General features: G+C 41.0%; 1 protein-coding gene across 13 annotated transcripts in view; it reads right to left on the minus strand.

Annotated features, from left to right (window-relative positions):
* The window catches only part of LAMA2 (laminin subunit alpha 2), a 477311-nt gene that overhangs the window by 163015 nt on the left and 299387 nt on the right, over positions 1 to 14909 (minus strand). For all 13 annotated transcript variants that reach the window (XM_039528773.1, XM_039528772.1, XM_039528762.1 and 10 more), the window contains 2 exons: positions 10215 to 10342; positions 5250 to 5336 (listed from right to left, as the gene is read on the minus strand). In XM_039528773.1, coding sequence (XP_039384707.1) covers positions 5250 to 5336; positions 10215 to 10342 — 215 coding nt within the window. The remainder of the gene's footprint in view (positions 1 to 5249; positions 5337 to 10214; positions 10343 to 14909) is intronic.

Here is a 14909-nt window from a genome sequence, read left to right on the forward strand (position 1 = left end):
TTAATTCCACTTTTACCTGTAAAGGGTTAAGAAGTTCAGATAACTTGGGGGCACCTGACCAAAAGGACCAATAAGGGGAGAAGATACTTTCAAATTTGTGGGGGAAGGTTTTTTTTGTCTGTGTCTCTTGGAGCCAGCCAGGAAACAGGGCAGGGGAAAATACATATCCTTAGCTATATCTGAACTAAGCATCTGGTTTTCTAGAAATAGTAAGTAATAGCCTAAAAGAAATGTGTTAGATTACCTTTTGTTTTAGCTTGTGAATTTCCCTGTGCTAAGAGGGAGGTTTATCCCTGTTTTTGTGACTTTAAAGTTTTGCCTAGAGGGGAAATCCTCTGTGTTTTTGAGTCTTTTGTTATTCTGTAAAGTACTTACCATCCTGATTTTACAGAGGTGATTCTTTTACTTTTTCTTTAATTAAAATTCTTCTTTTAAGAACCCAATTGATTTTTCATTATTCTTAAGATCCAAGGGTTTGGGTCTGTGTTCACCTGTACCAATTGGTGAGGATATTATTCTCAAGCCTCCCCAGGAAAGGGGATGTAGGAGCTTGGGGGGATATTTGGGGAAGGTAGGGCTCCAAGTGGCCCTCCTTGAATGTTTGGTTAAATCACTTGGTGGTGGCAGCAATACTAAGGCAAGGAAGGAATTTGTGCCTTGGGGAAGATTTAACCTAAGCTGGTAAAAATAAGCTTAGGGGGTTTTTCATGTGGGTCCCCACATCTGTACCCCAGAGTTCAGAGTAGGGAAGGAACCCTGACAGTGATCGTAACAAGTGGCGCCATCGTCTCCATCGGGGTATCAAAGTCCATGACAGGAGCTGGCTCCTACAGCATGAGGGGAAAAGAGCCCATGGGAAGCAAGCAGCTCTCAACTAAGATACATACATTTGCAATAACTGCCAAAGATCATGCAAATTTCAGATTGGCCTATTCAGTCACAAGACATTGCAAACTATCTACATCATAGGCTGCAATTCCCACCGTCTCTCGCAGACGAAAGGATGCCAACACAACCACAAAGTCACTGGCATCCTCTATATCTATCTGGCACATATAGCCAGTGGTAGCTGCGTAGTTTTTGCAGCCCTAGGCAATCTGGAAAATATATAACTCCTGCTCTCACCACCTGTAGGTTGTGCTCACACAAGGAGCCACAGAACACCAGATTTTGCTTCTCATATAAAGAGGCCTGCTCATGGATTATGGTACTACTCAACACTAGAGAAGCATGCAGAATCAAACTCATGCTAAATCTTTTATTACTCCAGTTGCTTGGTTATTGCCTCTTCCAACTATATGGTTGAGCTTGACCTAGGTAGCAATTATTAACTAATTTCCAACCAATAGAAAAATTACTTTGATCCAAGAACCCCTATAAACTGTTAAAAATTGTTTAGGTTGCAAAGCTAAAGTTAGGCAAATACTAGATTCATGGTTGCCTGTGCAACCTTAATTTGGTTCCCTTGTGCTTCCAACCTATTCACTCAATAAAGCAATGGTGCCATGGGAAAAATAGCATGTGATCATGTGATTAACCATCATAATGAATATGCACAGAGTGGCTAAATCCTAACTTTTGAGTGCCTGGCTTTGCAACCTAAACAATATTCTTTTAACATAGGTGTGTTTTTTTGTTTTTGTTTTTGTTTGTATTTTTAAAAGAACAAAGGTAAAAAACACATTCTATTTTTTATCACTATAGTAATCCCCCCCATCAAACATCATCATCAGGGTTTGATCCCTGAGCAGTCAGCATTGTTGCAGAGATTGCTACTGCTTGAGCCTTTGTTAGCTGGCAGCAAGAAAAAGCTGTTATCACAGAGAAGGAACAGGCTGCTGGCACTATGTGCTTGGTCCAGGAGGTGGTCTGGGGGAGCCCAGCCCTTCTTTCTCTTCCCCGCCTTGTGAGATCGGAGGCTCCTTCCCCATGTGATGCTCCTAGAGGGGAGGATGGATGGCTGAAACTACGTGCTGGGTGCAGGGAGTTATGGGGAAGATCGACTTGGCTTTCTTTTGCCTCCCTCCCCAACAAGTCAGGGGAGCTCCTGCTCTATGTCATGCCCCCAGAGAGGAGTAGGTGAATTGTGACTTGGGCCATGTGTTGGGTTGAGATGGGTTATGAGGGGTCTTGGCTTGGCTCCCTCTCGCCCCTCAGAGTTGGGAGAGCTCCGGCCCTATACCACACCCCTGAGGAAGGAGAAAATGGAAGTCTGGGAAAGAAGGATTATTAGGGGAATTTAGCCTTGCTGTCTCCTCCACATCCCCCACCTACAGCTGGTCTGGCAGCTCCCAAGCATTCCCAGAGCAGTTCCTTCTGCTGCCACTGTTTTGGTAGTGACACAGGCCAGACTTTTCAGTGTTCAGTGATTTTCACAGGCTACCAAAATTTTCCCAACAATCCCAGAACGACAGTGAGAACTGACAGTCATTTCTGATACTTTGCTATTCTGCTAAATCTGAATTCAATTTCATAGGACAAATAAAAAGCACTTCAGAAGCTTGGGGGGGGGGGGGAAGGGGGCAGGGGGAGGAGCTTTTCCCAGCTGAATATAAGACCTGCTGTAAACAATGAAGGCGTTGATGTTTCACAATGAAAATGTCCCGGGAATCCTTTATAATGGAGAGTATTATGGATCCTAAATAAAGGCGTCCTGACCAGATCCCCCTACAACAGGCAAAAGCAGGTTTGTGGGCAGCTGTAGGAATGAAAAGGTATGAGGCTGTTGTTTTGAGAGAGAACTGTATATAAGATACTTCATGATAATTTGGGACTCTTAAATTAATAATTTCATATGACTCAGATCTGTTGTCAGCTTGCAGTTGCTAAAATAAAAAAGAATTTCATGTACAATCTTTGGGCAATTACACATACACTTTTAATAGCAAATACAACATGTTTTCTTCTGCCTTCTAAATGTTTAATATAATCAATGGACGTGAGCTGTTCTACACAACTTGCTACATTTGAAAAAAAAAACTCACCACTTTTTCAGATTCCATCCTGGGCACTAAAATACGGATTATGCTCCACTCTGAAACAGCACTTGTTGCTGATGGAAACTGTCAATGACTTTGCATTGACAAACTGCTACCAAAGTGCTCCTGATGTGATTACTTCCTGCAGTCGTTAACTTCGTAGCTCCCTAGCTGAAAGGAGGAGGATGCTGTCCAAGGCGGACAGGAAAAGACAGGCAAAAATAGCACTCAGCAGGAGCAGCCACAGTGAGGATGGGTGGGAACAGGTGACAGTCTGCAAACTCTCTCTCTCTGTGGTGCAGGGAAAATACTGCACTGTAGGGGATTTCAGGGGAAGTCACCGTGACTGTAAGTTGGACAGGCAGAGCTATACAAGGATAAATATACAGGAAGGTGAAAAAGGGTGTAAAGCAGGCCCCTTGCCTTCTTTTACACCTCTTGTATGTCAATTTTCTTGCTACAACCCCTCTCTCCCACTTCTCATCCTGTAACATACATCAGTTTACACTCAGTGATCTTCATTCACTTTAGGGTCTGTGCTGGAAGATGCTGGAGGAAACTCTAGCAGTGAGTCCCAACTGGCAGAAAGCCCACCAAAAGAAAGGTCAAGGGGGCACCATGGAGGATCCAGGATCCAGACAGTGCCCTGCAGAACATGTTGATATGGAGGGCAAGGGGCTGTGGCCAGGGTGCCTAGGGATATGCTGATTTAGCACTGCCTAACTTAAAAACTGCCCTCTCTGGTGAAGCCCCTAAAGGAGGTGACAGTGTAAACATTGCCTTCCCTCCCATATACGTGATATTCCCCTCATGGGCAATTGTTCCCTGTGGTACAAAGGTGTGCAATATGCACCTCCCAGATTAGCATTAGTGAGTCAAATGCTTTTACCCCAACCTATCTCAATTTACACAATGGTAACTTCCACAGTCATTTAAATTTGGCTCTTTCAGTACAACCCAGAAAAGAGATGGGGGGGATGGAAGAAGACCTTCACCAAACCTTAGGCCAGGGGTAGGCAACCTATGGGTGGCACGCGAACTGATTTTCAGTGGCACTCACAGTGCCCGGGTCCTGGCCACTGGTCCAGGATGGGGGTGGGGGGGAGGGCTCTGCATTTTAATTTAATTTTAAACTATGCTTCTTAAACATTTTAAAAACCTTATTTACTTTACATACAACAATAGTTTAGTTATATGTTATAGACTTGTAGAAAGAGACCTTCTAAAAATGTTAAAATGTATTACTGGCACACGAAACCTTAAATTAGAGTGAATAAATGAAGACTCAGCACACCACTTCTGAAAGGTTGCCGACACCTGCCTTAGGTTCTCTCAATACCAGCAGCTCATGGAGGGAAATTAGACTAAGACCAAGTATACCCAAAATACACCAGACTGCCAGAAGCTGGGACTGGATGACAGAGGATGGACCACTTGATAAATTGCCTTGTTTTGTTCATTCTGTCAGAAGCACCTGGCAGTGGCCACTGTCGGAAGACAGGACACTGCGCTAGATGGACCATGGGTCTGACCACTTGTGGCCATTCTCATGTTCTTATATATAAAACTTCTCTTTTTGTCTTTTTCTATATAGCTTAAAATGTAATATTCTCAAGCAACAGAAAAGTCTCTAAATTATGTATTGGGCATTGCTGAATATTTGTAACAGATATTTTTCTGTCACTATTTAAAAGCTCCACTTGCTAAGTAAGGTACTGCAATAGAGCTCTAGAAGCAACAAAGATTTAAATATTGGTTTAAAATAATTAACACAACAAATAAATCCTGTTAGAAAAGTTGCATTTTTGGCTGTACCCTGACTTTTTAAAAAAAACCAACAGTAATACACTGAATAATTGATTCATCATGCTCTAAGCATTTGACTTACATTTTAAAGAGACAAAAATAATTATGTAAACTCGAAAGAGGCACAAAATAGCCAGAAAGATCAAATTAAAAACTCTGATTGCTTTCTGACAAATGCTTTTTTGAAGTTGTACCTCAGTGTTTAACCCTAAAATCATAAATGATCCCTTTTTTTTGCAGCTGATTTATAAAGCAACATAAGACTAGTATAGAGAATAAATAATCTAAATGAATACATATACTCTGTGATAGAGAAGTATGAACAGGAACCTCCTTGGTGAGTTCATTGCAAGTTTGGGGGGCACAGGGAGAACAAACAGGTATGATAATCCTGTGTGAAAAGCACTCTTGCTTTGGACTTTAAGGGAGAACTGGTAAAAAGAGAGCTGTATGGCATTTGCTTACCTCTCACAGCGTGGTCCTGCATACCCAGGAGGGCATTCATCGCATATCAATCCATGACTTCGGTCTAAATGACATGTTGGGCTAAAGCTACGTTGTTGATTTTGGGCAAGAACGGGGATAAGGAGGAAACATAAAAACAAAATCATTAGCGTTTTAGTTCCCTTCTCTCTTCAGAAGGCACAGGGAAAGTCCTTCTGTTCTAGCACATGGTGTTTAGGATTGGCTCCAGCCTATAGAAGTTGGAATGACTCTGCTATTTCTACCGACACTGGATATAGCACAACTGATGGCACCATCCCAATGTCATGTTATTATGGGACGTTAGCCTTTCACTGAGTCAGTACACCATTAAAAAGCAGGAATGTACAGCTGCTTGTCTGAGCCCCTGAGGGCCTGGCAAAATATGAAACCTCGGACTACGCTCTCCAGCTAAACGTCTCTGGTACTGAAGGACAATTGTTTGGAAAGCTCCGTTAACATAGATTACGTGGAGCGTAAAAGAAACCCAATGCACAAACAGAAAAAGGGGGTGGAGGGGGGGCAGCTAAAGGAAAATATTTGGCAAAATTTCCAACACAATTCAGGATAAAAATTATGCCTGAGCTTTATCTGAGCAAATCCAGTGGCAATAGCAGTATCAACAAGCCATCCAGTCACACTGCAATTTCAGAATGGTCTGCAGACTACTAAGCTTTACTTCATGTATATTTTTAGCTGTGGTTTTATATAACAGAGGTAATAGTCGGGTCTTGGCAACGCAGTTATTTGCATGCTTACAACCCTTCTTTGATGGTGTTTTACCCTGGCTGTGTTCCTCTGCCCTGTAGCATTTTGTTTTCTATGTTTTTCCTCCCAGTTACATGACTGACACACTGTAATGAGGTAATCTGCTGGCACACAGAAAGATATCAACAGTTTTAGAACAACAGGAGATCCATTGCTTTACCACTTTAAAGCAATCTGCCCTCAATTATTCTTTCTTCTGTTTCAATTATAGATTAATTTAATTCTATTTATAACCACTCTGGCTGCCACAGGACACACCAGTGGTCCAGCAGCCTTAGGACAAAGCTCCATGAAAAGAATGAGTGCAGTAGGGTTAGTAAACACGAACAAGGATTTGTAATTTTCTCTTTTTTCCCCTGGGGGTAGGTATTGTTTACACTATTATGAGCCATGTATCAAACTCTGAATGTGATCTAGAAATCTGTGAGAAGCCAAAAGAAGTGCAGAATAATTAATTCATTCCTGTAGAAATTGACATTTCAGAGTTGTGATACCTTTTATTGCCTATATAATGCACCTTTACAGTAATGTGAAATTGGCTCATGTTACATAGTTTAGCAGCTATTTTATTACAATATATTACTATATAGTAATATAGAAGTAATAATAAAATTAGTAGTATAAACATATTTCCACACTTTTAATTATCAGAAAAATATCACTCAGATCTGTTTTTTTCAAGTTTTCTTTTTGTGACTTAAAAAAGTAAGCTAAGTCTGAAGACCTGCTCAGAAATTCCTTGTATAGACATTGTTGAGTTGTACCAGACACATTTTACTCAGATTTAGAGTGAGAGATAGGGATGTCCAATTAATCATGTAATTTGATGAGTTGAATACTCTTTAGACTTTTGTATGTACATAATACATACGCTGGCCACTTCCTAGGTTCTTGAAAACTAAATCATGTAACGCAAAAAAAAATGGATTAAATTATATTTTAAAAACAGAAACTGTGTGTTAACTGTATGCTCAGAGAGACAATGTGGGTGACGTAATATCTTTTATTGGCCCAACTGCTGTGGTGAGAGAGACAAGCTTTCAAGCTACACAGAGCTCTTCTTCAGGTCTGGGAAACATAGTCAAAGTGTTGAAGAGCTCTATGTAAGCTCGAAAACTTGTCTCTCTCACCAACAGCAATTGATCCACCTCACCCACTTCGTCTCTATAATATCCCAAGACAGACACAGTTACAACAACACTGCATACAAGAGTGTGCTCAAGCAGATTTGGTGGATCAATATCCATGAACCTCGAGATTTTGAGCAAATTTTAGGTACATAAATAATTGGGGAAAATTATGTGTCAGTGAAGAAAGACAGAAAGTTGCCGGAAATGCTTTGATCTTTCTTCTGACCCACCTTTGAAGGAATTTTGCTATTACTTTCTGAATGGTTTACAGGAGCCAGGCCATAAATACCAAAAAAAGTCACCAAATAAACCCAAGTTATATTGACATAAAAGCAGTAATGATGAAAAAATGAATATTTTAAACAAACCTCGTAATATGCCCTAGTGCAATAGACATTCTTACTATTTGATTTTGTTTTAATATCATAAAACACATTTACAGATGGCCCTGAACAGTATGATTAGAGCCCAGACTTCCACCACAACAAAAAAGTTTGGGAATGTTTGTATCTACAGTTTTGGCTCTATCCATTTGTAAAATTTGATTCGATTTGGATTCCAAACACTTCCTCCACCACAGCTTAGGAGTGATCAAATGGCATGCTGGTTTGGGCCCATATCTTTAAGGAAAAAATCTCAGTATAGAAAGAAGAGCTTCCATCATCCAGTTGTAAGAAAAGCATATTGCCAGCAAGTAAACTATCTGATATAGGCATTTTGTTACAGACATTTTGCCAGTGAAAACTAACCCCACCACAAGATTTGATTTAGGCCACTCTTGCACAATATAAAATTCTGGTATTGTTTTTATAGCACTCCCCTGGTTAACTGAGGGCAGGACTGTACTCCAGGATATATTGCTACAGTAGGGAACTTTACTTCACTCTTCTACTTCCACCCCCATAGTGGGGAGCTCCTCATGCTGTTTATGCAGCAGCTGCTACTGCAATCTTATCACATGTGAGCATGAGCATGGAGCCAAGTACAAGTAACATGAATGAGGCCGGGTATGTCTATAATGCAATCATGGGGTGTGATTGCAGCTTGAGCCAACATACAGGAGCAGTGAAGCTGTGGCAGCATGCCCGTTAGGGAGAGCTAGCCATGTGAGGGACTACTCAGGGTTCCAAGGAAGGGCTGAATAGCCCATGCTGAGAAGCATGCTGTCCTGGCTTCACTGCTCTGGGAACCAAGCTAACTAGATTAAAGCTAGCTCAGGTATGTCTACTCAAGCTGCAAGTTACACCCAGTGATTGCAATATAGATATCTCTTTATTAGAATCAGCCTGTGGAGTGCTCAAAACTGTGTGGTTATGGGAAACTGAGGCCCATAGGGCAATTTCAGCGTTCAATACCAAGGAAAAGCAAAAGGTGCTCTGCACAAATGTGTGTGCTAGACGGGGTGAGGGTGCAAGAAGCCCTTCCACTGCAGTACACCCATGCTAGACGAAGGCAATCTACTGGCTCTGCTGGGGAGTACCAGGTGACATGCCAGTACTAGTGGTTCCAGGGGGATCATATGGGGCCAGGTAGGTGTAGAAACATGTACACTGAAGAGCAGCACCACCACCAGGACAGTGCTGTTGAGAGGGAAAGTTGTACATCACTTTTCTCCAGGATCTCCGCACACTTTTGGTCTGACTTAAAATGAGATGTGAATGTGGAACAAAGTCATTGAAGTCAGAGTTAGAGGGATGTAAATAGAGCAAAAACTGGGCCACCTATGCAGGCAGATTACCGTTCAGGTGATGCCCTCCCTCCCTGTTCCCTGCAGAGCTCTGCCCCATAGAGAAATCATTTAGCCCTAAACTTCTTATGAAATGATCATCATCTTTGTCTCCTAAATATTAAAGCAGATTGGAGATTGACTTAAAATCTTCAACACTGGGCTCCTAAAATGCTGGTGGCACTAACAATGACACTTTGCTGCAAGAGGGCCAAAATCAGCTTGTGGTTGGAATATGCTAAAGAAGTTAATTTGAACCCATATATTTATTTTAAAATATGCCTTCACATGTGAGACAAGCAGAATACGATAGTCAGAAGATCCAATATGAGGGTGTGAGAGTAGAACTTTACCTGGACTACATGGTATCAATAGAATTTTGGTATTTTGAACTGTCAGGACATTGCACTGGCTAAACCCAGTGAACTGTCTTTCAAAGCACACAGTCTACTGAATTGCTTGTACTTAAGCATCACAGAGAAATATTTGCAGTTACCAAAACAATAGTGCTCTTTGCCACTAATCGTAATTTAACAATCTCACCAATATTTTTCAACATTTAACAATACAAGTTCATAGTAAGTATTCTAAGAAATATTTATAAATGAGTTAGATTATCTTGACTTGCAAGTTACAAGGCTGAATTCAATTGAGAAAATTCTGTTCTGTACATCAGATTGTGAATGAATAAGCAGCTACCATGAGCTATTTGAATTCCAATTTAAAAGAAAAAGGCAGAAGGAATCTCAGCCAGATTGGTTATCCAACTAGTATACAGAAAGTTTAAAAAACAACTTCAACTCCAAAGGAAAACACATACAAAATCTGTAATTTCAGTTTTCTATTTAAATGGATAGCTATTGTGTAGGTGTAGGGGAGGGCAGAGTGAGAAGGGGGACTTTAATAAAAAGGAATTCTGATTAGTGGTGAGAACAGAGGACAGGGAGTCAAGAATTTTAGATTTTACTTCTGGCCCCAGCCTTAACTAGCATAATAACTAAAGCTACTCAGCTGTTCTATGGCACTGTTTCCCATCTTTAAAGTGGGACTAATACTTACCTGAGGTCATATGATATTTATTAATGTTCATAAAACCCCTGTGAGACAATATTCTACAGCACTGGTTGGCCCAAATGAGTCAGTAGCAGTACGATAAGATTACATGGTTTAGATCATTATTGTATAATATTATAGTTGTTTTTATTTTAAATAAGGGGCATTTGGAGATCCTCATGCAAAAGAGCAAGAGCACTTAACACAACAATAACACAATTTATTAAATGTATGAAAAAAATATTGTTATACAGTAAATAAGCATCTTACTTGTTAGAAGGTATAGTTAATGGGCAGGCACACAACTGGCAGTCTTCATTTGTCCCTTTAGTAGGATCGCCATAGAAACCAGGAAGACATCTATCACAGTATGGGCCACCTGTATTGTACTTGCAGTCCTGAATAGCAGATGGAAAGTAGAGAATGTCAATTCAATCTCAAAATCAAAGAACCTAGCAATGGAAAAGACCTTGTAAAGTCATCTAATCCATTCTCCCATTAGTGCAGGGTTGTTTCCTACAGTACACATTCTACTGCTTTGCTGTTTAGCAGGGAACTAACTCTTACAATCAGTGGTTCAAAGACACATTTATGTTCATGTTCTTTCTGGAGAGATTTTCTTAGCAAAATGAAAAAGAGTATTTATATCTCCTTGGTTTTTGTTTAGAACTGGCATATTTTAAAGAGGGCCTGATGCACTTAGCAATGTGAAAAGGTTTATTAATGTAGCCTTACTCTTATATCTTATACTCTTGATGAAAAATTAAAGGGTTCAGATGCTGATCTCACATATACAGCACACAATATATCAGCCAGTCATTTGCAAATAACTGTATCAGTTGCACATCTAAGTACAGTCACTCATTTTACAAGGTCTGTGGCTGGCAATCCATTCTATTTTGGATCAGAAGCTGACCCCTGGTAATTTATTACTTATGCTATATAACAGGATCAGTGTTATGATTTGCAGGTAGAAGTAAGATTTGAAATTCCCTTCAAGTCTTACTTCTAATTAGAAGGCAGAAACTGGGTTTATACGTTTGCCCCCCAAAATATGGAATCTCAACCAACCATGTGTGCTCCTTTGTTAGAAAGTGACTTATTCAGTCCCTGGCTCTATAGACCATGGAGGTCCTTGGCTGCACTCACAATTTGTCCCTACCTTTTTCTGCCAAGGGCATAACTTTTCCCATTGAGGGTAATTCACATTGAAAGCTCTTGGATTTTGCTCAATATTTATTGTCCCTCCATCTTCTCCTTGATCGACCATGACCTTGGACACCATAAGGATGTCCTGGCAGGAGACAATTAGCTGGTCTGTCTTCTGTCATTCTAACTACGTGACCTGTGCCCTGAAGTTGTTGGTATTTCACTACATTTACTATACCTGGTTCTCCATAGACCTTTGACAGTTCCTTATTAGAACTCCTCCATACATCATTCTCCCTTATTGGCCCAAAAGTTCATCTCAACACTTTATTTTGCAAAGTATTTAGCTATCATTCTTCCTTCTTAGTCAGTGTTCAGGTTTCACATCCACATAAAACAAGGTCTTGTATATCTGAAGCTTGGTCTCTCTCAGTAGTAGTTTGGAGCTGAAATTGTTTTGCTGAGAAAGGTAACAGGCATTCCTGCTCTGAAACCAGGGCCAGCTCCAGGCACCAGCATTCCAAGCTGGTGCTTGGGGCGGCAATCTGCAAGGGGTGGCAGTCCCTGTTGTTTTGCCCCCAAGCAGCGCGCCGAATTGCCGCCACAGATGGCGGGGGCAGTCTCTGTGCCCTTAGGGCTGCACGCGCGTTTCCGTGGCGGCGGCAATTTGGCAGCAGTTTCTATGTTTAGCTGTCCACGGCGGCTTCAGTTAAACATAGAAGCTGCCGCCGAATTGCCGCCGCCGCGGAAACGCACCTGCCGCCCTAAGGGCACAGAGACTGCCCCTGCCGTCTGCGGCAGCAATTCAGTGCACTGCTTGGGGTGGTGAAAACTGTAGAGCCGGCCCTGTCTGAAACCATACCTTAATTTCCTCACTCACCATACTGTTATTGGTAATTAATGCTCCTAGGTATTTAAACTGTCTAACTGGGTTATATATATGATTATAGACTGCTACATAAATGTGTCCCTTTTCCTCTCATCAGCTCATAACCATATATTTGCTTCTTACTTCATCAATCTTAAGACCAATTTTTCTTGTTGCTTCCTTCAAATCTCCTGTCATCCTTTGAACCATATCATCTGTCTCTCCTATGATAGCCAATTCATCAGCATATCCAAAATGTTGGGGTAGGCCATTTCAATTTATCCCATCCTGAGAATTTTGCAATGATCATACCACTTTTTCCCACAGCCACATTTAAGACAAAGGAAAAGCAGTAGATCTGTAAAAGCAGCAAAGAGTCCTGTGGCACCTTATAGACTAACAGACATATAGGAGCATGAGCTTTCATGGGTGAATACCCACTTCATCGGATGCATGCAAATCGACCTGGATTTCAGTAAGGAACTTGATACAATTTCACATGGGAAATTAGTTAAATTGAGAAGATGGGGATTAAGATGAGAATTGAAAGGTGGAAAAGGAACTGGTTAAAGGGGAGACTACAGTGAGTCATACTGAAAGATGAACTGTCAGGATGGAGGAAGTTTACTAGTGGAATTCCTCAGGGACTGGTCTTGGGACCAATATTGGTTAACATTTTTCTTACTGGCCTTGGCATAAAAAGTGAGTTTATGGTAATAAAATTTGCGGATGACACAAAGTTGAGAGGTATTGCCAATACAGAGGAGGACTGGAATATCATACAAGAAGATCTGGATGACCTTATAAACTGGAGTAATAGAAATGGGATGAAATTTAATCATGAAAAGTATAAGATCATGCATTTAGGGACTAACAACAAGAATTTTTGCTATCAGTTGGAAGCAACACAGGAGGAGAAAGACCCAGGTGTATTAGTTGATACAGCCATGAAAAAGGCTAATGCAGTCCTAGGATACATTAGGCAAGGCACTTCCAGTATAGATAGGGAGGTGTAAGTACCATTATTAAGGATATGATCTGGTCACAGAGGTCACAGATTCTGTCACTTTAATGGACCTCCATGATGTCTTCAGCTTCAGAACTGACTGCAGGAGCAGCTCCCACTGCAGGAGCAGTGGCTGGCGCTGGGTCACTCCGCAGTGGCCAGAGCAGCCCCCTGCAGCTGGAGCAGCAGCCCTGGAGTAGCAGCCAGGGCTGGGATTGTCTCCCCCCCACCCAAGTATTTTAAATAAAAGTTAGGGACAGGCTGCAGGCTTCTGTGAATTTCTGTTTGTTGCCAGTGACCTGTCTGTGACTTTTACTAAAAATGCCCACGACAAAATCTTAACCTTAAGATTTAGTGATACAAGGCACCGGTGAGACCTCATCTGGAATACAACTGTGTGCAGTTCTGGTCTCCCATGTTTAAGATGAAGATGAATTCAAACTGGAACAGGTGCAGAGAAGGGCTACTAGAATGATCCGAGAAATGGAAAACTTACCTTATGCGAGAAGACTCAAAGAGCTTGGCTTGTTTAGCCTAACCAAAAGAAGGCTGAGGGGAGATATGACTGGAATCTATAAATATATCAGAGGGATAAATACTAGCGAGGGAGAGGAGTTATTTAAGTTAAGCACCAATGTGGACACAAGAACACATATAAATTAGCTATCAACAAGTTTAGGCTAGAAATTGAGTGAAGGTATCTAACCAGAGAAGTGAAATTTTGGAACAGCCTTCTAAGGGGAGCAGTGGGGGCAAAAAAACCTATCTTGTTTTAAGACTGAGTTTGTTAAGTTATGGATGGGATGATAGGATGGGACTGCCTACAATTTTATGTGACCCATGGACAACTGCCAGTAGCAAAAATCCCCATTGGCTAGAGATGGGACATTAGATGGGATGGTCTCTGAGTTACTATAGAGAATTCTTTCCCAGGTCTCTGGCTGGTGGGTCTTACCCAAATGCTCAGGGTCTAACTGATCACCATATTTGGGGTTGGGAAGGAATTTTCCCGCAGGTCAGATTGGCAGAGACTTTGGGGGTATTTTGCCTTCCTCTCCAGCATGGACCATAGGTCATTTGCTGGTTTAAACTAGTGTAAATTTTGAAGTCTTTAAACCATGATTTGATAACTCAGCCAAAGGTTGGGGTCTATTTCAAGAGCGGGTGAGTGAGGTTCTGTGGCCTGCAATGTGCAGGAGGTCAGACAGATGATCACAATGTTCCCTTCTGACCTTAAAGTCTGAGTCTATGAGTACCAGGAAAAATACATCTCCCTGCCTTAGTCCAGTACTGATGTCAAATAGGGATGGGATTTCACTTCCTACTCATACTTTACTTTTTGAACCACAAATTCAAGTTATCCCATCCTTATGATTTTGTCAGCGATTCATATGCTTTCTTAAAGTGTATAAAACTATTTGTGTATTGTGATCATACTCCGATCTTTTCTCAAGTACCTGGTGAACTGAAAATATTCCATCCACAGTGGATCTATTTTTTCAGAATCCACAATAATAATTTCCTTTTATCTCCTCAACGTACAAAGTAAGTCTATCTAAGAGTATCTAAGTTTATCTAAGAGTATCCCTCCTCCTTATAGGCTGTAAGGAGGAGGGATATATAATGATAGTTCCCACATTCCATTTTGTATCCCTTTTTCAAAATCAGATATATTACCATCTCCTTCCATCCTTTTGGAATTTTTTCATATCTCCAAACCAACAAAAAGGGGTTTGCAAACATTATGATTTTCCTTATTCCATTCTGTTTTTAATAATTCAGTGGGAATGTTGTCAAGACCTGGTGCTTTATTATTCTTGAGTTGTTTGTGACTGGCTTTAGTAGTAATAAAGGAATCTTACACAAAAACATTCAGCATCAAAAGTACCTTATTATCAATGTCTATCAGTGGGCTACACATTAAATGATGTATACATACAAT

The sequence above is a fragment of the Mauremys reevesii genome, linkage group 3 (genome assembly GCF_016161935.1).
Source record: "Mauremys reevesii isolate NIE-2019 linkage group 3, ASM1616193v1, whole genome shotgun sequence".
Lineage (NCBI taxonomy): Eukaryota > Metazoa > Chordata > Testudines > Geoemydidae > Mauremys > Mauremys reevesii.